Source organism: Catharus ustulatus, chromosome Z (assembly GCF_009819885.2).
Source record: "Catharus ustulatus isolate bCatUst1 chromosome Z, bCatUst1.pri.v2, whole genome shotgun sequence".
NCBI lineage: Eukaryota > Metazoa > Chordata > Aves > Passeriformes > Turdidae > Catharus > Catharus ustulatus.
The window spans coordinates 45,162,314-45,188,749 of record NC_046262.2 but is presented as its reverse complement, the minus strand read 5'-3'; the positions used below and the strand labels follow the sequence as shown (position 1 = coordinate 45,188,749).

The 26,436-nt window shown below is 37.9% G+C and overlaps 1 protein-coding gene across 2 annotated transcripts in view; it reads left to right on the top strand.

Moving 5' to 3' along the window:
* The window catches only part of ADAMTS19 (ADAM metallopeptidase with thrombospondin type 1 motif 19), a 166,597-nt gene that overhangs the window by 33,399 nt on the left and 106,762 nt on the right, over positions 1 to 26,436 (top strand). For both annotated transcript variants that reach the window (XM_033085815.2, XM_033085814.1), the window contains 4 exons: positions 5,670 to 5,842; positions 6,805 to 6,888; positions 7,708 to 7,865; positions 19,318 to 19,361. In XM_033085815.2, the coding sequence (XP_032941706.1) occupies positions 5,670 to 5,842; positions 6,805 to 6,888; positions 7,708 to 7,865; positions 19,318 to 19,361 (459 nt within the window). The remainder of the gene's footprint in view (positions 1 to 5,669; positions 5,843 to 6,804; positions 6,889 to 7,707; positions 7,866 to 19,317; positions 19,362 to 26,436) is intronic.

Genomic DNA, 26,436 nt, shown 5'->3' with positions numbered 1-26,436 from the left:
AAATCTCTACAAGAATTCTTAGCACTGGAAGAGTTTGCTTAGAAAGGCTGTCAAATCTACATCCTCAGGAATTTATAAAGCATGTCTAGAAATGGCTCTAAAAGAGCTGATCATTCTCTGACACTTGGCCTGACTTGAGCAGGAGGTTGGCTAGCTGCCCTCTGGAGATCATTTACAGCCAAAACTTTTCCATGGCTGTCTGATCCTTCCTGAACTTTTATGCTGCTCTGTCCATTTTGTATAGCCACAGAATAAATGTGACAGGTTTTGTGGTGGTTTTTTTTTCCCCATTTTTGTTTTTATAGTTAGGCATCCATCCAGAGTTTGAAATCAAAGATAAATTAGCAAAGCAAGGCTCTTTTTGCAGTGGGATGAAATAAATGACATATAACTTCCTCCATTTGTCTCTATATTACTCTTCTAGGCATTGTATTACCTTCACACTGCTTGTCTGAAAGTTCAATTTTCTGTATTAGCCAAAGTTGTTCACATTAGGTAAAGTGTTTTATTCCTCCCTATTAGAAAAAAGTGAGTTAGAGCATGCATGCCTGCATGTGTATGGGAATAAGAAAGAAAAAATGAAAAGTATGCATGGTTTATGCACTGCAAAAAGGGGGGAAGAGTATCTGACAAAGTAGCAAACAGTGATGGATATGAAAATGAGTAAAGATGCAAACTTGTTGGTAAGGACATTATTCTTTGGTGATGTTTGTTATAAAATATCCTTTCACTTTCTCTTACGGTCTAAAATGGGAAAGTCAGTTTATTCTTTTGTGATAATCTTACACTCACAGCTCTGATTTGTTATAATTAACCTGTCAACAGAGAATCTAATACCTGACTGAAAGAAGTTTCATTATATCTATTACCAGCTTTAAAATTTCAAAATAATTCAAGCTATACATAACTGTGTAGCATCTTCTGACACAACATTATTGCCAGGGAGCACAAATAGCTGCACTTTCTAACCAATGCTGCTGTTTTAGCAGGACCAGTCCCTCACTCCACTGGTACAAGTTATTTTACTGAGAGGGAGTGCAGTAAGTTATATGCTTAAAAGCTTTGTCTATGCTGAGAGCAGTTTGTTGGTTTAACATGAACTTAGTTAATATCACCAAAATATTCATGCTACAGACACATGCTACACACATGGTGCAGCCTTAAAGGTGAAAAGAAGCATCAAAAGAAAAAAAAAGGCTTTAGATAAGTATTTCAGAATTCTAAGTCAAATAATTAGCTATGTAGATTAATTTAACAAAAATAAAGTAGATGAGTATGTGAGTATGTGGCAGTCTCAGCTGCCTTTGGTAGAGGTGTAACTTTGTGAAATAGAGCAACCTTGGTAACACAGCAACTTCTCAGCAATATGGTCCTATCTTACAACCATATCTCTTGCTTCTACAGTGCTTGTGTGTCAGAATAGAGACAGGTATTTCTGTTGCTGGTTTTTTCCAAATTGATCTCAAAGGCTGGCTACCTATCAAGCAAATGTGCATTGCCGGTGATGAATTGTAATTATCAGAAGGAATGAATGTCTGTGCTGGAGGTGTTGAAGGATCACTATTGGGAATAATAGCTTTTCATGGAGACCCAGCAGAGGCAATCAAAGAAGGTATTGTTTGTTGTCCGTTGCCATTGAGGGCTGGATTTAAAGTTGCTGCACAGCCAAACTTGTTTGGGGAGAGCAAAGAACTTGTTTTTATGAATGGGGTAGTTTTCTTATTAATTAGGCGAGGGAGAGAACTACTGACAGAAGCAGATGCTTTCTTGATTGTTGACAATGTGCATGTGTATCCTTTTGTTGAAAGTGTCTGTGATTTATTTACGTATATGAGCACATAGTTGCCCATAGATAGATCTTACATTCCACACCTTTCTTTAGCACATGCCCCATGAAACCTTTAAAGAAACCCATGCAGAAGTGTGCTACAGAAAAAACGTGAGAGAAGCGGTTGTAATTAGAGCAAAAGGCCACATTGGGAATCTAAGGTTTTTTTCTTCTACCTGCTCTGAAGCACTTGTTCCAAACTGAAGTTGTCTGTACAGTGAACTGAACTCATGGTCAAGGCAATGGGGTATGTTGCGAAAAAAGAAATCTCTTATCCAGGATACAGTAAAAGTGAATTTTGCATCCCCTCTGAATATGTGAGATTGGAAGACATCTCCTTCTTAATTCTGGCATTAAACAATATATTGTCCTGAGATACAAGTGTGCTTTTCCTCTTAGAATGATGTAATGTTGCAGGAAAAAGCCTGCTAAGTATCACTGAATCAAAAGCAGAAGTTTTACTTTATGGGATGTAGACTGGCTGATACAGCTGGGAGAGCTGTGTTGATTCTTGTTCTACAGCCCATTTCTCTGTGATACTCATGCAATAAAATGTGCAAACAATATTGATCATGGATCTATGAGATTACATAAAATGGAGACTGGTGCTACTTGAGATATTTGCTTCTACTCCTTGGGTCAGAAAAACTTGTCACTCTGTAGGAAAGTATTTTAGTCTCTATTCAAATTATAGTGGAGGTACAGCTCATGGCTTCTTAAGCTCCTGAATATTCCCTACATAGACAGAATACTGCAATTTCCGTATGACTAGGTTATCCGCTGGGGAGTGATGGTGATTCCTCTGCAGTCTGGGCTACATGTGCATTTACTCAGGAAATGCTTTTGTGCCTGAGGACTTGAAGGTGTCCAGGAGTCCTGTAGTCACAGTGTCTTCGTAATGTTGGCTCAGATAGTTTATGTAACCTATGATTATAGTAACTGGATTTTAGTATCTCGAAATTTTTAGGGTGTGGTTATTGTTTTGTTAACATTTCTGCTTGTTTTCCCTTAATTGCCTATTTTATGTCAAATGTACTTGCTACAGTATTTTTAACCTTCTTCCTGAACTAATGCAGTATTTCTAGCTTTCCTTTCAGTCAACTGAGTTTAAAAAATGCATGGATATGGAAACTTCTTTTTTTCTATAGTTACACAAATTAGAATCTTATTGCACAGAATCCTCCTGTGGAACTTATTTTTTATTTTGGCAATGTAATTAAATTTTAAAGATTAATTTATGCATCTTTAATCTTGTTAGCATGTGCATTATTGATGTAACTGGGTTTTTTGCGGCAGTTGTCTCTCACATACTTTGCCTTCAATAATGAATAGTTCTTTGTAATTTTTACTTATTTATGAGTGTGTAAAGAAACAAGAGTTTTTGCCTAAAGCCTGTTTAGCTTGTTAGCTGGCAGCAATTGTGGCAGTTTTTTGAATACAAGTAGCACCAAAATTATTAATTCAATTTATTTAAAGTTCATAGGAAAGAGCTACAATTTTCAGATAAATGAGATCTTGTGATGGGGATGTCTGCCCGCAATTTGTGGAAGGTTGGCTGGCCAAGAACAGATTGTTTATTGGTTTGTTAGTGGGAGAGGTATCTAAGGCAAATGATGGGCAGACAGCTTGTCTACAGAGCTGTATAGTCTTCTCATCCACTACAATTCCAAAAGACAAGAGGTTTCAACAGCTTATGGGACCACAGTGTTATTAATGTTTAGCACAATGATGTATTTTATTGCGGACTGTCAGTTCTGAATGGAAATGCACCGCTAGTTATAACTTTTAGAGAGATGTGTCAAGAGAATTCTGTGTACATGCTAAGATTAAATTGAAAGTTTCCAATCACTAGCTGCTGTCTTTTACAAAGAAGTGAGCAGTGAATAAACTGTTGCTGGAAACTGCACCGTGCCTAGGAGGAAGGCATGTTGGTCAGGTAGGTTATAAGAGATGTTTTTTAACCCACATGAGTTTGCTTTTTAAACTTAGACCTATAGACCTTAGACCTTGCAGCATTAGATGTTTGTATGGCAAGCCATAGTTGCCATACAAACATATATAAAACAAACCTGTATAGCTTATAGGAAATGGATTTTTTGGCACAAGTACTAGCATTGAGGTTTCATTAGAAGTTATCCTCAAAAGCGAAATGAAAACATGCAAAATGTTTTATAAACTGGGCTGTGGGTCCTCGGTTAGCAAACATGAGTAAGGCTACAGTGTAGCAAAAGTTAGAAGGCAAAGCAAGTGTCTCAAGGATCAAAATAAGAGACTTTAGATTTAGATAGCCTAAATTTATAAACTGTTTCTACTTCTAGGTCATCAAACACCAAACATTTATTTCTGGAGAATATATTCTTTTTTCCTTTAGTAAATGTGTTAGTAAATCTTACCCTTTCTCACCTGTTGTAGAGGGATCAGTTAGACCTTCTCAGATGCAGTAGGATGGACTAAACCATTCACATATATAATCTTTTATGAATGATACAGAGGAGGATAGACAACATTTTTTAAGCGTGCATAATTTGTATGTGTTATATTGAAAAATATGTATCTACATTATATTTACATAAAATCTGTATTACATGTATATTTAAATAACAGGCCCCTCTTCCATTGGTATTTTATATTTTAAATTTAATTTGTGAGTTAATTGACTTTGTGAGTTCATTTTTAGCACTGTCTTGAAGAGTGACTTATTTTTTGGAGAGCAGTCATGTATTTTAAAATACACTGTAGGAATTTTCCCATTAGAGATAAGATTGTTCAATTACAAAATATTTCCTCAAAATTTCTGAATATTTTATTGTTTCCAGAATATAATTTTCATCTCAAACATCACTTTTTTAGGTAAACAGAGAGCCTGATATTCCATTGTGGATGCTGGAAAAAACTCCACTCAGTTTCAATGAGATCAGTCCCAGAAGTTTTACATCGAGAGGATCTAACAAAATTTGCCTACTACAACAAGGAGTTTAATTTTGCATTTTGTTGTAAATTAGATTATTTAAAATGGCATTGCTAACTGCTGTTTGTAAATCTGACCACCTTCTGGCTTGAACTGTTTCTGTGTAACTGGGCAGGGAGTTTTCATATGTATTGTAGTAGTAATGGTGATTTTGTTGGGTTTTTGGAGGGGAAACTGAATGCCATTAATAACCTCAGCCTTACCATGAGCTTAACACATTTTCGACTTGGAACTCTCTGGAGATTTGAAGGCCTGTTTCCAGGGTTTGGTTTTGTTACTTTGTTTCAACTGCTTGCAGGAGCACTGATTTTGAAGTCATGTCAGTAGAAATTCACTTTTTTGTTTCCAGCAAACCTATATAATTCTCTGTCATTCTTCTGAAGCCTTATTTCCTCTTTGCAAATCACGGAATTGTTGCATATATTTACCTCTGTGACGAATCTGTATTTGTTGTCTTGCATGCTAAGATATAATTACATCAAGATATTTTCTCTGTGATTTATGAAGATGGACAGACAAAAATTCTGCAATGTCAGTGTGACTGGTTTCCCTTCAGTCACAGCATGAGTTTTCTCCCACAAACCAAAGTAAGAGATACATATCCTTTTTATAAATATGTCAGTTGAAAGGATGCAATTAGTCATTCTGACTTTACTTGAAAAGATGGATGAATGGATGAAATTTCGGTTTTCTTGGTATGAGCTAATATTTATACATAGTAGAGACCTTCAGAAGGAGCAAATAAGCATAACAGATTAAAGCTATTACTTTCCACATAATGAGAGTTATAACATAACCACGGGTAACAAATATAAAAAGTACTACAGGAGTAGTTTGAAGGATGATTTTCTCAAGCACTGTTTTGGTTTACAGATAAAAGAAAATCCAAGGCTCAAAAAGTGTCAGAAAGTGGAAGAGGAAAGCGGTACTCTTACAAGTTACCTCAAGAGTACAACATAGAAACCGTTGTGGTGGCAGATCCAGCTATGGTTTCGTATCATGGAACAGATGCTGCCAGAAGATTTATTCTAACCACCTTAAACATGGTAGGAAATTTAAAACTAATACTGGTGACTTGCCAACAATGCCAACCCGCCAACCACAGGCTGATTCCATTGCTCCTTCTCGTGGTTCTGGCTGAACACCTGTAAGGCACAGCCAGAGTAGGACCATGAGCAGGCTGTCAAGACCTAGTCCATATATTTTGCAGCAGAAAACCATGGTGCTGCAGACTTGTCTATACTGTCTGGTCATACTTCTCAGGGAAGCCTGGAAGTGAGAGAACAAGGTGACTTTTTGTTTAGAAGCCCATGGTGTTTTTGAAAAGGTTGGGATATTGGATAGTTTCTGGTGACCTGTGCTTGTTCTGAAGATATGACATTGTTACGAAAAAGGATTGTGTGATCGGTGGTGGTGGGGAAAAAAAAAGAAAGAGTAATGGACTTAGGCAATTACATTCCCTGCCAGTTCTATCTGAAGCTGTAGTGCACTCATTTGGTGCATAAAGCAGTGAAAAGTAGCACCTGTAATATACAAGGAAAGATTTTTCTAAAGAAGGAGTGTAAGCTGAAAAATTAATATAAGCATTAACTATCCTGAATGATAAGGAAGAATTAGACTGTTGGATGTTGGCTCATATCACTTGGTCCAAGATCATGGATTTAACTGAGTACAAATTTTCATGTGAACAGTATTAAATGTGTGTGTAAATATTTGGAGAAACAGGCCACAGTTTATAAAGTGATTGTGACCATTGAGAGGAAAAGGTCTTTTTTTATGTTCCCAGAATGAACATTGCCTAAGCTCTGTTTTCACTTCAGAATACCGACACTGTACGTTATCTTAATATTCTGTTCAGATTACAGAAAATAAAAACAGTCACAATAGATAGAATATGACAGTTTTTGAGATTTTTGGGGGTTCTGTTATTTATATTTAATGTATGTGCTATACAAGTTCATATTTTTATTTGTTTTTTGGTTTTTGGTTTTTTTTTAATCTCTCTTAGGTTTTTAATCTTTTCCAACACAAGAGTCTAGGATTACAAGTAAATCTTCGGGTGACTAAACTTGTTCTTCTTCATGAGACTCCAGTAGGTATTTATGACATTTGTCTTAGCCTGTAGAGGGTAATGCTGCTTAGCCTGTTACTGTGCAAAAGCTTGCAATATTCATGAACTTTAATGACTACATTTCCTTGGTTCGTTTTGTATATTATTTAATGATTTGTACTGATGAGCAGCCCCAATAAAGATTAACCTTCTCCTAATGTATGTGCTGCATGTATTGAGAGTTTTCTGGGCTTGCAATTCAAAGTCAGTCAAAGTTTCCTTGTGGAAATCAGGTAGATCTTAGCTAAATCTGCTTCTGCTCTGCTTTTTGTACATTTACATATCTCAACAGAAAAAATATCTCATTTAAATATGTTGGATTGCAGAAGGAGAACTGATGTTCTTTGTTGTCTAATCCCTAGACAAACAAGAGCTGATATAGCACTTAGTTCATAAGGAAATGGGATTCTCTTACCAATAGTTCTGGTCTAAAATATTTTAATTTTCTATTGAATAAGTATTTCCTTCTACATGTCCTCTCAGCAGTTGGAGTGATCTCATTTCATATTCAAATTATGAATTTTAACGCCATTATACTTTTCTTCACCATGGATAATGAGAAATCATCAAATAAATAAGACTAGAGTTTGGGTGAACAGATGCATATACACTCTCAATGCATTGTCTTAATTTGTATCTTTTACAAGCAAGGAAGGTGATCTCTGCACCTGAAGTTTGAGTTGTTTTGCCATGGACATATTATGCCAGGAAAATCAGAATATTTTTACTAGGTCAGTCAAAAAAGGTTCCAAATTCTATTTACAGAATCCTAATTTTAATAACATTGTTTTTTATTTCCAGGCAGATATGTATATTGGACATCATGGTGAAAAAATGCTGGAAAGCTTTTGTAAATGGCAACATGAAGAATTTGGAAAGAAGAATGATATACACTTAGAAATGTCAACAAGCTGGGGAGAAGACATGACTTCAGTTGATGCAGCCATATTGATTACAAGGTAAAGTAGTGAAAAATGAGCATTAAAAACCAGGCAGAAGGCCAGTGTGAACATAGATCAAAGCAGATGGCCAACACAGTAAGAACTGAGTTTGCAGTGAGGAAAGGAGCATTTTGAAGCATCTGAAAAGGTGGTGATAAAGTGTTGGTAAAGGTGGTGCAGAAAAGCAGTATTTCCCAGATGGTACACATTTGAAATTATGAACAGGTTATTCTCTTGTTTCTTCTTTGACTATATAGCTGAAGCCTTATCTGTGTAGCAAAGGTTGGAATCCTTCACCCCTGTGCCTTCATTTAAAAGAGGCAACATCCTAGACCTGTGGATACTTTCAGTCAAAACACAAAAGCATATTTAAACCATTCAGAGCTAGATCAGCATTAGGGACATGGTTGAGTTATGCTTCCCTCTTACTAACCTAGAACTGGTATGATTCACTGTGTGCTGAAGGTACATCATGTTCATCTTCAGTATGTGTCCTGCAGTCACAAGGGTGTGATTCCAGATCTGCAGTTCCTTGTAACTCTTAATTGTCAGGCATTCACATATTGAGAAGGAAATAGGCCTCTAGTTCACCTCTTTTTCTTCCAAGCAGGTACTGTTCTGGTTTTGTCTGTGAATGGTACACAAGGATGTGCTTGTTGATGTTCAACCTGAATACAGACATGATCCAGAGGAAAGGACAGAATGGTGGTTCAGAGCTACCTTCCAAAGAAAATTCCTGTGATTGTCTATAGCAGAGTACCACTGTGCAGTCCCATGCTAGTCAGTGATGTAGTATCCTAAAAACATGTGTAATCTCTACACTTACAAGCAGTCTTTTGCTATTTATTCAGAGCAGTCTTACTGGGACCCTATATAAAATAAAAAGAATAGTTTTTTTTCTCTAAATTAGTTTCATTATGATTACTCTAATATCTATAGTGTATTTCAGTCTTTTGGAGAGAAAAATGCTTCCCGAAATTTTCCTACTTTGGAGGGTCAGTCACTTATGGGAGGCAGAAAATTTATAAATCCAAACTGTCTTTGGGGAGAACTCTTACTATTTTTGCTGTTAAATCCCTTACCTTAGAAAAGCCCACACTTCTTACTCTATGTCATCCTCCTCTCTTTGATGTGTGTATCAGTTTTATGAATTGTTGGGGCCTTGAGAGAGCAGATTATTCTTTGTTACACATTTCTACCTTAGCTAAGCAGTACAGTAATTTCACAACCATAAGGTGCACTGGACTATAAGGTGCACTTTTTTTTTGCAGTGAGGATCCACCCCCAGCTCCCCCTGCATGGTTGCTGGCCGAGGCCCCGCCTCCACCCGGCAGCCCCAACCCCGCGGGCACCCAGCAGCCCCAGCCTTGCCTCCAGCCAGCAGCCCCAGCCCCACGCCCCTGCAGGCACCCAGCAGTCCCAGCCCCACGGCCCCATCTCCACCTGGCAGCCGTGGCCCTGCCAGCTCCCGCCGTGGTTCACAGCTCGCACTTCCGGGTTGGCAAATTTCCAAACTTTGTCCATTATATAAGGCACACTGGACTTTAAGGCGCACTTCTGGGTTCGGACCAAAATTTTTATCAAAAAGGTGCGCCTTATAGTAGTGAAATTACTGTAGTTCTTCTCACAGGCTTCTTTCAAATCTGATGGAAGACACAAGAAATAATGTTCTCTGCAGCAACTTTTCATTAGCTCATCAGGAAACATACTTGGACTGACAGACTAGAGGTAAATTTTGTAGATTAAGACCTCAAACTGATTTTAATACTAGTGAGTGCATTGTGGGGCTGGGATGGGGTGGCGGGGAAGGTCTGGAAAGAAAGAAGGGGGAAGAAAAGAGTCAAGCAGGAGGAAAGAGTAAACTTGGGTCAAGGCATAAAGGATGCCTGAGTGTAATACATGGCATTGGGTTAATCAGGATGGCTAAAGGGGAATAGACATCCTTACATCTAGATTTTCCTTGTGATTCTTCAAGGATGATGAGTCATAGCAATCTGCTTGTCCCTAGGCTCTCTTATTTGAGACAGCTGAAGCAGCTAGCAGTATCTGCAATAGCAGCAGCAGTTTGAGCAAGTCACAAATGTTTCAAGCCTGTATGGTTCAGCAGGGTGAACCTAGGCTGCATTCTTTATTTAGTAAGGTGTATCTCATGAGTAGTAAGGTGCTATAAAATAAAGCGTGTGACATCTTTTTTCCTTTTATTGTTTCATCTTCAGCTTAATGAGCCTTTATGGGAAGAGGCAGATGTATTCTGAACTGATGTGATTAGTTAAGTTGATGAGAGTCAGTGGTCTGGAAATGTCTTCAACTGTCAGTGCTTTTGGCCGCACAGCTTTTTGGATTTAATGGAGCATTTCTGGAAGTCTTGATGGAGGACAGGTTGACCATGAGCTGATGGTGTACCCTTGTGGTGAGGAGGACCAATGAGATCCTGGGGTGCATTGGGAAGAATGTGGCCAACAGGTGATCCTGCCCCTCTATTTGCCCCCGTCTGTAGTCCTGTGTTCATTCTGGACTCCTCAGTATCAGAAGCACAAGGAGGTACTGCAGAGGGTCCAGCAGAGACCACAGAGATGACTTGGGGTCTGCAGCATCTCTCTTATCATGAGAGACTGCAGGAGCTGGACCCTTTTATTCCAGAGAAGACTGAGAGGAGATCTCGTTAGTGAACATAAATATCTCAAAGGCAGGTGACAAGTGGATGGTGCCAGACTCTTTTCAGTGTTGCCCAACAACCAGACAAGGGCTAAAACCAAAATACAAGAAATTCCACCTCAACATGAGGAATAAATTCTTTATATTGAGATTTTTCAGAGCACTGGAACAGGCTGCACAGGGAGGTCATGGGATCTCCCTCTCTGGAGACATTTACACCCCACTAGGACATGTTCTTGTGTCACCTGCTCCAGCTGACCCTACCTTCACAGGAGGATTGGACTGGATGATCTCTAGAAGTCCCTTCCAACCCTAAAAATTCTGGGATTCTGTAATTCTGAATGGTGAAAAAGCTTTGTAAAAGTCTGATCATATGTTAAGATGCTTTTCTGCTTTGTAATAATGGTATTCCAATTTCATAGAATCACAGAATAGTTTGGGTTGGAGTGGACCTTAAGGATCATCTAATTCCAAACCTCGCTCCCCTATGGGCAAGGGACACTTTGTATTAGAACAGATTGTCAAAGCCTCATCCAACCTGGCCTTTAGAATTTGCCGGAATGGAGCATTCACAGCTTCTCTGGGTAACCTGGGCCAATGTCTTGCATCTTTCCAGTAAAGAATTTTTTCCCTGTATCTAATATAAACCTAGCCAATTTCCATTTAATGATGTTCACCTCTGTCTTGTCACTATGTGCCCCTGTAAAAAGTTCCTCTCCAGTCTTCTTGTAGGCCTGCTTTAGGTACTCCTAAAGCACTTGAAGCTCATAAGAGCTCCTGTCTTCTCCAGGCTGACCAACCCAAACTGTCTTAACCTGTCTTCATAAAAGAGATACTTCTGCTCTCAGATTGTTTTCGTGCCTCTTGTCTGGACTCACTTCAGAGCTGTCAGGTTAAATATAATTTTTTGGATTAAATCTCTGATCAGTTTTAAGGATTTTGAAGTAGAGAGAAGGGAAGTGATTGATTACATGTCAGACAGTAGGTTAGTGCCAGAGCCAGAAATTAAAGATCTGTTCTGACATTTTTATTTTTCAATGGTATTACTCGCCGGACTGTACTGCCTCCCACTTGAGAACTGCTTTAGCTGCTAATAAATCATAGCAGAGCAATTTTCTGACTGGGTATGTTTTGCTAATCCAGGCTACCTCTACCCATCATCAGGTTTATGGTATAGCTAACACCCTGTGTGGCTCTAGATGTGTATTTTGTTAATTCAGAGTCTCATTCTGTTTTGCAAGCATGGAGTAAGCTCCTTTGTCACAACTTCCAAAGAGCTTTAGACAGCAGGTCTGCTTTATTGAGAGAAATTATTTTGTTTATACAGATGAACACCAACTGTTTGGTGTTGCTCAAGTGAATGTGTAAAGTTTTGGGTATCCAACACATTCTGTGGCAACTATCTGAAAAGTTACCACATCTCCTCTTTTGTCTTGCATGATAATAGAACAGCAAGCATTCTTTGTAAAAGCTTTCCTGAGCTTTCATATGCCAGTTTTGTGTAGTAACCAAAAGAGTTAGAAATGAAGTATTGAGTGTTCTGCAGAGCTAATTTTTAATGCCTAAATACAAAGAATGTAATGTGGATGTTGTAGAGACTGTTATTCTGCAGCTAAAGGGCCATCATAGCCTTTTCAAAAAAAAGGTACTTTCCAAAACTTATTTCTGCATTTGTTCTGTAAAGAGGGAAGCAAAACCAGTTCATTCCAATTTACAGTAAATTCACGAATACAAGCCGCACTGAGTATAAGCCGCATCTCTGGGTGTTGGCAAATATTTCGGTTTTTGTCCATAAATAAACCGCACCCGAATATAAGCCGCTCTGTCGTTCGCAGCGAGGACCTGCGTGCAATCAGTAACAGAACCGCGGGAGGGCGGGGTTTACTGGCTGAGCTAAGGCTGTGCAGGCTCGGCCCACTAGGGGCTGCTGACGGGGCCAGGTGGCCCAGCCCGGTGCTGCCGCTCGGGGCCGGCCGCCGCTGCCACTGGGCTCAGTCACCCCGGGTCGGCGCTGCCCCGCAGTGGCAGGCAGGGCCGGAGCTTCCCCTGCTCCTACGGCAGCGGCGGCGGGCGGGGACGGAGCTTTCCCGCGCCCGTGGCGCCGGCGGCGGGCGTGGACAAAGCACACCGCCTCCTCCCCGGGCCGCGACAATGGTGGCGCGCACTTCCCCCCCCCTCCCCGGCCCACGGCAATGCCTGCGCGGGGCTCCCGTCAGCTCCCGGAGCCGCGGCAATGGCGGCACAGGGCCCCCGTCGGCTCCCCAGGCCGTGGCAATGGCGGCGCAGGGCCCCCGTCGGCTCCCCGGGCCGCGGCAATGGTGGCGCGCCCCCCCACCCGTCCTCCCCTGGGCTGCGGCAGAGGAGGGAAGAAGAGAGCTCTCCCGCCTCTCTCCCCGCCCCCCCTGCTGCCTGCAGGGAGCCAGGGCAACACAGTAACACTGTAACAATTGCGGAATGCTGGCTTTTACTGGCAGGTGCTTGGCTCGGCGCCCTGGCTGGCACGTCTGGAGTTGTAAATGTCAGAAAATTATTCACATATTAGCCGCCCCCGACTATTAGCCGCACTTCCGGGTTTCCACCAAAATTTTTGTCAAATTGCTACGGCTTGTATTCATGAAATTACTGTACTTTGGTCTTATTTAATTATGTCAGTTTTTGTTTAGTTTTCCTTTAAATTGGCTTATTTTGATGAAATAATGTCCTGTTTAAAATATGGTGCCATGAAGTAGAAGAAATGCAGAAAGTGTTTGTAATGTACTTAGAAAAGATTACTAGGGAGGTTGGATATAAAGAGAATGTGATAATTAAGACAAAATTGCTTTAAGGACTGTCTTGAAAAAGCTACCTGTTTTATCAAGTAAGTTTTACTGTATTCACAGTTCCAAATTAGCAGAGTTGCTTTAGAGACAGACAGTATCAGAACTTACTTCTGAGGAAAAAATTAAGCATGTTGCATCAACATCCTCCTTGCCTTTTTAGTTAAAGGTGTGAGTGTGCAGAGACAAGCCCTGATTTTGGTGGCCCCTGAAGACATTACCAGTTGCTATCTGCACAGGTTGCTTGACCTGAATGAGATAACTGAAGATAAGGCAGGAAACGGCCCATGGATTTCCCAGTTGTTCTGTCATGGTGCTCAAGATCATATATAGCGTCTATTGCAAATTGGGTAATGAAAACTTTGAAGTGCACAAATTTCATGAGTTTGAGGCAGAATCTACCTTCACTTAAAAATTATGCATTTTGCTGCTTTTCCTGTGCATCAGTATATCTGTTGTGTCACAGTGGTTTGTAGAATAAGTTTGAAAAGAATAATATAGGAAAAGGACCAAGTTGTATATTCTTCTTCTCAGAACTGATATTTTCACATGTTCTTATGACAGCAAGTAGACCTGTGATTCTCCTAATATTCATCAGGTCGTGGTACTCCATGTTGATAGTGTGCATCAGCCATTTAGTCATACTGATCTTCAGTATCTGAGTTCTCCTTTTCCACTGTAAGAAGGTGCCTTGTTCTATGGAAGTACCTAATGGTATAAGCAGCACTTAGATTTCATAAATATTGTTTCACTTCCAATAGTTTCCACCATCCAGAACTCTCCCCAAAGCTTGCACAAGATTTTTTTAAGTGTTGCTGTTACCTTCCAATGCACAGAAGAAATATAGTTATTTTTCTGACTTTGCTTTTTATTACATTTCTGAAACAAAAATAAATCCTCAAGAAAGTCAGAGGAAGAAGATTGTGCAAGATCCCTGCATGAAAGAAACTGATATTACAGGGGCGCCCCCAGAAGCCTGGAGTGTTGGGCAGTCAGGATTACTGAAATGTATAGAGATAAAGATTGGATTATTAAAGTGCTACTGCTGTCCTTAAACTCCTAGTGAATTTCAGCTTTGGAAAAGTGAATTCTTGGAAATGCATGGTGAGAGATGAGGTTATTCTTAAATCTGTCTTCATCGCTGTAACTTCAATATTGCCAACTCTCTTGACAATTTTGTACTCAATTTATCAACTCTTGATAATTTGATTTATTTGACACTACCAACAGGCATCAAGGAAGTTAATGAGAATTTCACATGGCCTTTCTCTCAATTATTTAGTATTGTAGATGCAGAAGAAAGTATGGAAACCTGAAAAGAGCATATTTAAATAAAATTTTTGTGTTTTTTTTTTTTTTTTTGTTTAAAACCAGAATCTCTTGTAAAATGGAGTCCTATATTTTTACCTTGTGCATTTTTTAAAAAAAAATCACACTAATATTCTGTCTTTGTATTCTGTTTTGTTTATTCATTTTTATGTTTAAGGTATTTGAGTCAGTGAAGTGATAATGCTTGTAATGATAGAGGTAGGAAAAATTTGCATGAATTTATCTGTTGCTGTCAGCTTACTCCTTCAAGCTCTAATAATTAGGCCATTCACTAGTACAGATCTGTTCCACAGGAATACATGGACCTTGAACTGAACTCAAGATATCTGAGACCCAAACAAAATAAAATTTAGACAGTTATTTTTACATTTTGATTTCCCTGGTGATTAAGAAAGGCAGGCAAGTCTTGGACAAGAATTTGAAAGAAAGAAAGAAAGATTTACTATTCAGCAGTAGATTATTGGCACAGTTATTACTTTTCTGAATGGATGGTTGGATTTATTTCTAATTTTTCTTACTTCAGCTTTCAACCAAGGGTCTCTTTGTACCCTTTGCTGCTAAAATCTGTTGGAAAACTCCTCCATATGAAAATACTTGTAGGCTGTGCTCAAGTCAAGACTCTGTCTCAGAGTAATTTGCAGAAGTTACTCTATGTAGTTGTTCTCTCACTTCTTTCCAGACCTTTTCTGCTTTACTAAACTATTTTTTCAAGCATAAGTATCAAAACTGGACACAATATTGCTGTGAACAGAGGTAGTGGTATCATTTTGATATTTTCCTGTATCTTTATCCTATTGGATAAGATCCTATTGGAGGGATGCTATTCCCTCCTACTACCTGTTTCCTAATGCTCATTTTTTGTTGTTGTTTTGTCTAATCAAGTTGGGATGCCCACTTTTGCCTGCACTAGAAGAAAATTTATTCAGATAAGTTATCTTTAAGATCTAATCTCTCTTGATTCCTATGTGTATCTATCAGAACTCATTTAATTTTTAAACTTTACTAGGAATGCTTTCCATATTTTCTTCTGCATCGTTCAGTGCTAATAATGAGTCTAGATTCTGTGTGACTCCACTCAAGAGCACCTTGCTTGGATTCCTAACTATTCTTTATCTGTTTCCATATGTTAACAATATGTTCAATTCAGCTGTTAGTTAACTTATCACTGCTGTTGTTTTTCAGTCTAACTGAAATGTGAGCTTTATAAGGACCATTTATATCACCCTTTTTAATCTCTGTTCAGGTTTACAGATCCTAAGTGGTGTTAACCATTTGAAAGAAATATATTATTTCCTGTCTTTCCTAAAATACACTGACCATTACATACTGGTGCCTTTGAGCTTTACCCTCAAAATAATAAACAGTTTCTGAAGTACCATTGTATTTCATACTATACTAGTACCATTGTCCATTTATTGAAATTCCCAAATAAATTGTAAATAAGTAATTTTTCTTGGGGTTTATTAACACCAAAATAATTTTAAATCTAATTATTGTAATTAAAAGTGCATTTATTAATTAGTATATATGTGCTTGGTTTATATGTGAGAATTATTTCAGAATGTCCTGTTATGTGAAGAGACAAGAACATCTTCAGTGTTGTAGCGTTCATTGTTATTCACTTTGCACAATGCAAGTGAATGCATTTGCAATTTGATGATGTCATTTGCCATAATTGCCATTAATTGCAACTATTACTTAAAAAAATATTACGAATTGATGAAGCTTACTACTTGAGCAATAAGCCTCAAAAGTGTTGTAAGCCCTGCAATCAGTAACAGCAGTTAGACTGCAGTTTCAAGCATTCTAACTTCTGCTGTTATTCAAGCTACATGCTTCAAAATTGCAAACAATGGAGAAATCGGAGTAGAGTGAAGTCAGAATGGAGATCTGGTAGACTGGTGAAATCTGTCCTTTGTATCTTCTCCAATATAGGGTATGAAAGGAAATGATATACCAGCCTGAGTAAAAAATAGATCTTTTGACTATTTTGTCTTGCCAAAACCAGGTATTAAATTTATCTAAAATGACAAATTGCTGAAAATTATTCACAAAAAACAAGTCTGGATTTTAATTTAGTCTTCCTTTACTGTTCTTTTTGTTTTCTGTTGTATATCCCACATAGGCATCAGAACTTAACAAAGACTGTGATACTTGGTATTTAAAAATTAAGTAGCCTTTGTGTGCTGTGAAGGTCTTTCATAATGCTATATGTCATAAACTAAAATCTACTAACTAAATGTAATTTTGTGAAACAATGCATTATTGGTTACCTATCCTTTCTTAGAATCCTTTTATGGTGTTAGCCACTTTATTCAAGTGCAGAATTCAGGTGTAAATAGCATGAAAGCTCCTCCTTTCCTTTGCTTGAGTAAGGACCTGTTTTCCCTTCTGTGTGTATGCAAAATAACCATTTTGAGTAATGGACATATGTGCTGGGCACTACTTGGAGGGGGTGGGCTTTAACCATTTCTTGCTTTCATTGACAGACTCAGTTACCAGCTGCTGCCACTAAAAATTCTGTATGCTGTAATAGTAATTTTAATATCTTGGCTCTGTGTTGCTGAGAGAAAGGATGAGAAGGATGAAGGCAAATAATCTGTCTGAGGACTCAGTAGTGTGCTTTATATTTGTGAGAGTCACTGGTAGGTTTAACTAGAACTGTAAATCTTTACTAAGGAGCCTAGTCTCAATTGTATGTAATGCATTCATATTCCTGGAAATTAAAGGAGGTATTACATTCTTTCAATGTAAGTCGGGAACTAAGACTGGTTTACTGTATTTCCCGCTGGCCAAATCATAGCAGTACCATTTCCCCCAAGTCCCATAATGAAATCCTGAATACACGGAATAATCATGGTCATATTCAGCCAAGAAGTGAAAGCTCAGTAAGTATTTGAAAAGAAAGCTATTACATGAGTAGAAACCTCTTGGATGTTGGCTGTTTTAAAATGTAACATATTATTCTTTTACAGTTGAAGGTATGATCTCTTTTCTCTTTTCCCTTTTTCTTTTATTTATTTATTTTTTAAATTTACTATTTCATCAGTTAATTTTTGTGGTGGTTGGGTGGGTGTGCATGGAAGGCAGTCAATGTCCTTAAACTGACTTTGCGCATGTTCTCTTGCTTCACCTCAAGTCCCCTATTTCTAATCATTCTGTCGTGTTGCTTAACAAGACAATAAGTCCCTTGTGTCACATAGCACAAAACAAAGAATTGTGTTACAACCCAGTGCATTAATACAATTTCTTGCAGGTTTGAAAAAATAAAATATCTTTCTTTTGTGTCTGATTATAGTTTCTTGTTCACCACCTTTTGCTCAATTCCAGGGCCCTTTTGAGTGTATTCCTAGACTGTCCTTATCTGTTTACTCACAACTTTATCAATTTATAGCACTGCCATTCTTCTTCTCTTCTTTGGCATTTTCTGGTTAATGAAAAGCTATATAACCCCATGCATCTATCTGTGTGGCCCTTAACAGCTGTCAGAAATTTGCAACCTCTAGAAACTGCTTTTGGGTCTAATTTTGCTGTGTAGAAATAATCTGTGGGAAACAAACAAACAGCTCTTGGAGTTATTGCACTTTGTAAAAAAAAGTCAGTATCTTTCATTTCAAGCAGGAAACAATTCCTGCATTTTTTTCCTGTAAAATGGATATTTCTCTATATGTATATCTTTATCATTATCAGTCTATCTGTGTACCTTCATAGACAGAGTATAAGAATTTCTAAATTTCTCAGATTGATATGGTCTCCCCCGGAAAAAAGAGACCCTTACTCTAGTGGCACAGCAGAAAAACAGAACTTCTTTGTTTGTGGGATTGTTATACCTGAGGTTCTTTTGTTGTTTTTTCACCCATTGGTTCCCTCTCAACCTCCTCAATGCATGTATTCCTCAGCAGCTCTTTTTTTAAACTTAAAATAACAAATTAATATTACTTATAAACACTCTATTAAAAAACAGTTTCCCCTTTCCTCTTTTAGTATCTTGTGTGTCTCTGAGAAGAAGTAAAATATGTGTGAAATCAAAATGAATCCCAAGCAGATATTTAAGACACGGCTGAAATGTTTATTCTCCTTTATGCAATACAGCAGTCTTGTTTATAGACTTATGACTGGACTAAAATACATGTTGGAGATAGGGTAGTTAATTTTTATAAGTTTTCCATTACTATAAGGGGGATGCCCTTACAGAAATACTTCATGTAATATTCTTTTTAGTGATTTTAACCATTGACTTGCTAGAATAAAAACTTCTGACTCTATTATTGATCTAAATGCTGCATTTGAGTCTCATGTAAAACACTGGAAATATCTTCATTTCAAATGATAGGAAGACTAGCTTTAGACTTCTTACTTTTCAAGATGCTTACAGAAGAAGGAAAGAAAAACCCTCAAAACCCAAAAGAGCATAGAAATTAGGTGCAATGCAATTTAAATATACGGTGCGTGTTTTGTCACCTGACTACTCTTAAATCTACTCTGAGAATAAGCTGGAGTTTAAGTGCTCTGTGGAATCCTGGCCTTTGCTTCCCCTCGTTCTTTGTTGAGATAATGGTGTTCTGTATTTATTCATTGAGCCGTAAAAAATGTTTCTAAATAGGTTACACAGTTGTTAACGTCTAACAGCTTGACTTGCTTAACATTTTTTCTTTCACCCCCAATTCTAGGAAGGATTTCTGTGTACATAAGGATGAGCCATGTGATACTGTTGGTAAGTAAATAAACACAAGAGACGATAAGAGACTGTGTGTAAACTATGTTTTATGTAAAATTAGTTTTATGTAAATAGAAATGTGAAGCTAAAAGATGACAGCAAAATCAGTGATGGAAAGCAGTAACTAGCTAAAATTCAAAATACGTATTAAATGCTAATAAAACTGTTAGATTGGTGTATGCTTCTAGCAAAATACTGTGTTTTAATACTGTATTTTCATCTCTTTCTTAGAGCAAACTTTAAAACCTTTTTCTTTTTAGTCTCACCGACTAATAGGAATTTGTTTTGCTATTTTAAATTTCGGATATGAAACTAAGAAAATGTGTTTATGATTTTTTTTTTATGCAACGCATTTATCTTTGGTGTGAATATGTTTATGATCTATAAAAGAGGTTTCCATAAAATCTAATGCATGATACAGTGTTTATAAGCTATGTATGTAAGAAGCTTATGAAATTCTTCAAAAGAATACAGGATGTCAGGTATCTTCTGACATCTTCAGTTGAAGTAAGTGCAGGCTGCATTGAGTTTTTCTATAAACATTTATTTAGTTTACAAACTCTCTGGAAAACAGTTTTTCAGTGTAAAGGTCTGATGGAAAAGTTAACAAAAATAGCAGCTGCTCTGTTCAAATGTAATTCTGGGTGAAGACACGCCATGACCTTAACTGAAGGATGTCATGACATGTTCTTAACCTAGAATTTCAGTTTTCTAATGAAAACCTTTAACAGTTCTGTATGTGAATATGAGTATTCAGAACCTAATTTTTTTCAGTGAGATTAGGGTGATAATAATGTGCTATTGTCATTCTCGTGCTCCCTCCTAGTTAGAGAAGAAGCATATTTTTTTTCCTGTTTCATTTCAGGAGCAAAGATTTGAGGAGAATTGTTACGTAAACTGTATTACCTCACCACTTGCTAGTCTGTATCCCAAGTGTATGTGTGTGTGTCTGTTGGATGGATATCAATTTAAAAAGCCTTATAAATAAGAATGTAATATGTTTCACAGCTGTAAATGATTAGGAGTTCATAGTGTTGTTTCACTAATTGGTATATTCGTCTTAGGTGAATTTTGTATGAGTGTTTCTTGTCTTGAAGCATTTATTTTTGACTTAATGCTGCAAGAATATTTACTTCCAGCTGAAAGAGGAAGTGACAAGAAGTGTTCATAATTTTATGTTGATCTAAACTGAAGTTTACATCTGGAGTACTTCCAGTATATCTAAATCAGGATGGGCTGCTTCCTGAATTTCAGAATTTAAGTGAATATATTCAAGGATTTTCCCTGAATTTCTCTTTGTCTGAAGCTTGGAGGTAGTAGGAGAGCTATTTATCTCTGGATTTGTCCATAGAATTTTAAATTGAATAAGGTTAAAATGACTCCACTATCAGTAATTAACAGTTCTGTGGTGATCAAGATGGGATGAAACTTGAAAATGTGGCAGTCTATTAATTGTTGAGACCACAGGAAGTAAAGAATTTGCAGTGTTAATATTGTGATTGTTATAAATGAGCACAATGGGCTATTTAAGTCAATTATATAGCCAATTTATTAGTACAGAAAAGAGAAAGCAAAGTTGCAGCGCTGGGCAACAGGGGAGTCACCGCTCCTCTAACTGCCGCGCCATTCGCGGCTCAGATTTCCCTTTTAAGTCTCTCGTCTTCCTGTCGAGTCCCCCTTCCGGTAACTTTTGCGCTTGCTCAGCCTGTTGCTAGGGGGTCTTTTTCTGCCTCTTGGTGGTCGCTGATGAAGGCTCACGACAGTCTTCTTCAGTGTTCTCTCTGTAACCTTGGTGCTGCAATATCTACAAGCATTCGTTATCACGCAAGCATAGCAGTTTCTGTTCTTTGCAGTTTCACAAGCAAGGCAAAAATGCAAAGATATGGTTAGGGAATGCAAGGATACGCGAGCATAGCAGTTTCTGTTCTTTGCAGTTTCGCAAGCAAGGCAAAAATGCAAAGATATGGTTAGGGAATGCAAGGATATGGCTAGGGCGATCACTTGTTTACACATTCTTCTCCAACAGTGAACAAAAAGGTCACTCGCTTCTCCTCACAGTGATAAGCAAAATGAAGTAGAGACTGTGACTGAGTGATCTGGCATATTGTGGATTGGCTGTTATAGACTTTACCATTCTCTGTGTTGTTGTTTGGAGATTTCTTCAGGAACACAGTTTGTATGTATAGCTCTTTCTGTGTAGGCACATGTGTAACAAAAGCAAAGGTCATTGTTTTCCCTATGGTTTATAATTTATTTTATGAATTTCAATCATTATTTTCCCAGATTAATATAGTGCCTTTCCATAAATGTGGGGTATAATTTCTTCCATTAATATTTATGGTATTGTGGGTCCATGCTCACTCTTTAGAACATAATTTTCTGGGAGTGTTGTCTACCATCATTCTGAAGCTCATCTAAGGAAGAGTGTTGAAAAACCTGCCCAATTTCTCTTGAAGAGAATTTATAAGTTATCTTGCTGTCATGGATATATTACGTCAATTATTTTTAGGCTAACAGGTCTATAATGCCAAATTGTTGAGAGTACATGTAGAAGGTAGTATCATTTTTGTATCTTTACTCTCACTTTTTTTCCCCCCAGAACAAAAACAAAATAAAGATTTTAGATTAGACCATGAGTGAAAGTTTGTTGAAAGGAAATGAAGGGCAGTATGATCTTCCTGTATTCATGCAACACGTTTATAGGCAAAAAGAAACAGTACATTCCTGGGATGTATCACATGCTGTAAATTACAGAATTTGTCAAAGATGGTAAATGAGAAATGCTAATGTAGTACAGGATTCCCCAATGTCCAGACCTTGCCTCACCTTCCCCCCTCTCAAAAAATCCAGAAGAATGCAAAATAAAGACTCTTCTCTACTATAAAGAGAGGAATAAAGCAAATATATCTGAAATATTAATATTACTGTACAGGAATATGGGGCAGTCAAGGTGATATTTGTAGCACTTTAGGCAATATAGAAGGGAAAATTATGAGAATGGAGCATGTACAGGACAGACCTCATTATTGGAAAGGATTGTCATGCTGGATAATAGTTCTTTGCAGTGATGGATACTAAGCAGATAAATACTGGATTTATTGTTTAGTCATTACATGCCAAGGCTCACAGTTTTCAGATTCGACATAAGTATCCTCTTAAGCCAGAGAGAGAAAGTGCCTGTATTCTGTTATATAGACAAAGTTTGCATGTATTTAGGTGGCAAATAATGCCAAGACTGGAAGTGTAGAACCTACACATTCTTCAAAAAGTACTTTCTCATTGTCTCTTATAATAACAGTGATTTATATGATGATTTAATGGTTTAAAAATATAATTAACCAAGAACTCTGTTAACCAGAAAAAAATGTTTACTCAAAATCAAAACCATATGACAAACCTCCTTAGACATATACTGAAGTATATTTCATTAATAATTTTGAACAAAATATGTGGTGATAATTTTCTAAGTATTCCTTCAGAGAAGCTGAGTTCTTCTTCTTCAGAGAATTTAAGGTGGAAAAATACAAGTTTTTCTTTTCTGTAGTCATAAAAAGCATGATTTACAGTGATTATCAAAATACTACATTAAAAAATCTGTCTTAGAGACCAAGCATCATGGAGAAGGGAAGGCTTTGGGGAGAACTCATTGTGCCCTTCCAGTACCTGAACGGGATTACATAAAGAAGGAAGAAGGCATTTTTATGCAGAGAGATAGTGGCAAGACAAGGGGAAATGGTTTTAAACAGAAAGAGGACAGGTGTAGATTAGATACAGGTAAAAAATTCTTTACTCCAGAAGCACTGGAACTGGTTGCCCAGAGAAGTGGGAGTTTAAGGCCAGGTTGGAGGGGCCTTGAACAACTTGATCTAGTGAAAAGTGTTCCTGCTCATGGCAGGGGGGTTGGAACTAGATGATCTTTAAGGTCCCGTCCAATCATTCTGTGATTCCAAAACTGATTAATACTTCATATTTTATAGTTTTGCAAAGTAGACAGAAAGAGAACAATTATTTCAGAATTTTTATTTGATTTCCCTGAAGTGTCTTGAAATTTAGGAAGTAGAGTGTATTTATTTTATGCCTTACAGTATTAAATATTTCCCTATTGCTAGAAGGGCTTGGAAATCTCTGCTGTAGCCAGGGAGTTGAGGGTCTGGTTTTGACTCCATAATGTAAATCCAGAGTAACTCAGATAATTGCCTTCCTTATCTAATCCCATGTTTCTGTAAAACATTAAGCTAGACTCTTATGTGGTATCAGTCAGTTCAGGTCACTTGATTTCTGCAAAGCTATCCTGATTTCAGCATTGCCAATTGTTGCAGCCGCTGTCAAATTCATTCTGGGTGGAGAGGCACAAAACAATTGTTTTAGGCTGAAAATTGACCAGATCCAAGTGTTCGTGAGCTTCCTCTGATTGGCTGGTTGGCTGGCTGCAGCATTCTTTATTCTTTTTGCCCCTCCTGTTCTGCTCGTGTGTATGCTTTCTGTCCCTTACTCCTGCACAGAAGTGATATCGTACTGCTCTCTTGATTCTCACAGTTCATCCATAGCTTAAAGAGAGGTTTCAGATCTTGTTTTTCAGTATGGTCATCAGGGGCATCCTATGGTTACAGCAGAGGATTTCTGTGAGGGTGGAAATATATGAAGATGTTTTCATACAAATTAAATCTAATTTAGCTAGTGAAAGGATTGTTTTAGATATGTAATTGTCCAAGGTTCTCTTCCCCAAGAAGACAACTGCATTTTGGGATCATGGCATGTTTCTTCTTTGAACAAGCTTTGTTAACTTAGTTGGAGGAAGCTACCTTTTGAATTTGTGGTCATTTTGAATGTTGGTATATTTCATGGGCTGATGGCACATAAAATTATGAGTGTAGACATCCCAATGAATTTCTAAAAAAATTAAGAAGTCATTAAATTGTTGGTTTACACAGAATTAAGTCCCTTGCAATAGAATCTGCACAAAATGTAAACTGGGAATTGCACATGCTGTACTGTTCTAGTGTGTGACTTTTCTGGTGTTATCATATTGAAGTAACTGAGATGAGTGTAGGGCAATATGGGAAATTTTCATAGGGAAATTGTTATTGGGATATTGCACAAACCTTTAAGAGATGGAAGTAAACAGATATTTTCATACTGAAATCGACAGATATTTTCTCAACAAGTAGGCTTACAACAGAAAGGCTATTTATTGAAGCAGGTGTATGCACATTTTAATTTCCCTTCCTCTTGTCTACGTTCCCACATCAGCAATCAAGATTATGACTCTCTGAGTCATACTTCTTTTGGGTTAGGTGCGTTGTTTGCTGCTAGCTAATGTCTTCTGTGGAAACACTATATGAGAGTGTTCTTAGAGTGCGGTGTTACAGGCATGGAAAGATTCTAAAATGATGTTCATCTTCTGTTGGCATCAGTTTGGAGCCCTGTTAATCTGCTGGAACTCACATAGTGACTTCTGGTTTTGGTTGTGTGTTTTTAGATAACATTTTCAGTTAAAACAACAGCTATAAGAACATGTGATTCTATCTAAACTGTTTGCTAAAAAGCATTTTCCAATAAAATGCAGTCTCTAAACAGAATTCTTCTAAAAACTTGTTAGATTGGTTTTGGGCATAAATACTGTATATTAAAATTTTCTAAATTTGGTAACACCTAGTGTTGCAGATACAAAAAAATAGCAGAAAATTAAGGCGCCATCAGGTCTTTTTATTGTTGCAAAGGAACTGAATGACGTGGATAGAAATCATAACCGATAAGGAATCAGACAAACATCTGCACAATAAAGACCACAAACCAAAATGAAGTGAAAGAACGTATTTTCCATCCAACTCAGAAAAATACTACTGTAGATTTATTTACTTTTCTTTCCTAATATGAAAGCTATCAATCTTTAATACAAAGAGCTTGGAGTTTTCTTGCAAACTTTTACCCTAGAGACAAAGGTTTAGACCAGCTCTCCAAATTAAGAGATATGTTACAAATAGGGAATTAGGCAGACTGTCCTGTCCAGTGAGGGTTAATGCTGGAAATAGTAAAGCTGAATGCTTAGGGCCAGTTACCAATGAGCAAGCAGCCAAAGACGTTGCACAAAGCATAGGCAGCAGCACGGCGGAAGTAAACTGAAGAAGTCTGTTTCCCTATACTTCCTCATCTGAATCCATTCATCTGGCATCCTTCCTCTTATCCAGGCTATCACTCTGTTGTAGTCTGGCACAACTGTCCTTAACCTAGCTAACTGGTAGCAGTTTGTTGAGAATTGCAGTGAACCTCCCTCATGCCGAGCTGTGTGCTGGACTCCCGCGGGCGCTCGATGCTGCTGATTCAATCCTGGTTCAATCCTGTGGGCTGCAGAACAGCAGCCCCTGAGACATAAGCCATGCTGGCAGGGTTAGTCTTCGTTTGCTTTTTGCTTGTTTCTTGTTTTGTTAATTCACAGTTATTGAAGAAATACACTTGCAGCAGTTTTAAATCAACTCTGTGGGTTTTTTTAGGTATCGTCACTTGGGGTGTACAGGATCTGATCAGTCAAGGCAAACAGGAGTCCAAAAATCCCAGAACCTGTTATATATGCTATGTCCTAAAGTTGGCATACATTTTTGGAAATGGTAGTTTCCACAAGACAGGTGAAGCCGAAACTAGGATGTGACCAGGACTACTACCATATAGGATGGAATATAGAACCTATGTATATAGGTCCTGCTCTGTACATGGCAGAGTACAGTCAGCCTTGCAAGTAGAAGTGCAGGAAGCATGCTTAGAGGATGAAATCAGTTAAGGTTAGAAAAATGAGTCTTGTAACATTTTTGCAACATCTATGTTATTTAACATTTCAGCATTGCCTATAATTTACTTGGATATTGATGAAAAGTTTATGTTTTAAGTAACTGTATACTGTTTGAGTATATACCATTTTAAAATTCTATTGACTGAGGTTACCTGGGCATACAGCTGTACACCAGCAGTTTTTTCACATATTCATCACTAGTGTAATTAATTTGCTTGGTTTTGTTGTGAATCTTACTGTTCTTGATGCCATGGGGAATTCAGAGTGGGCAGAGGGCAGTTGAATGTT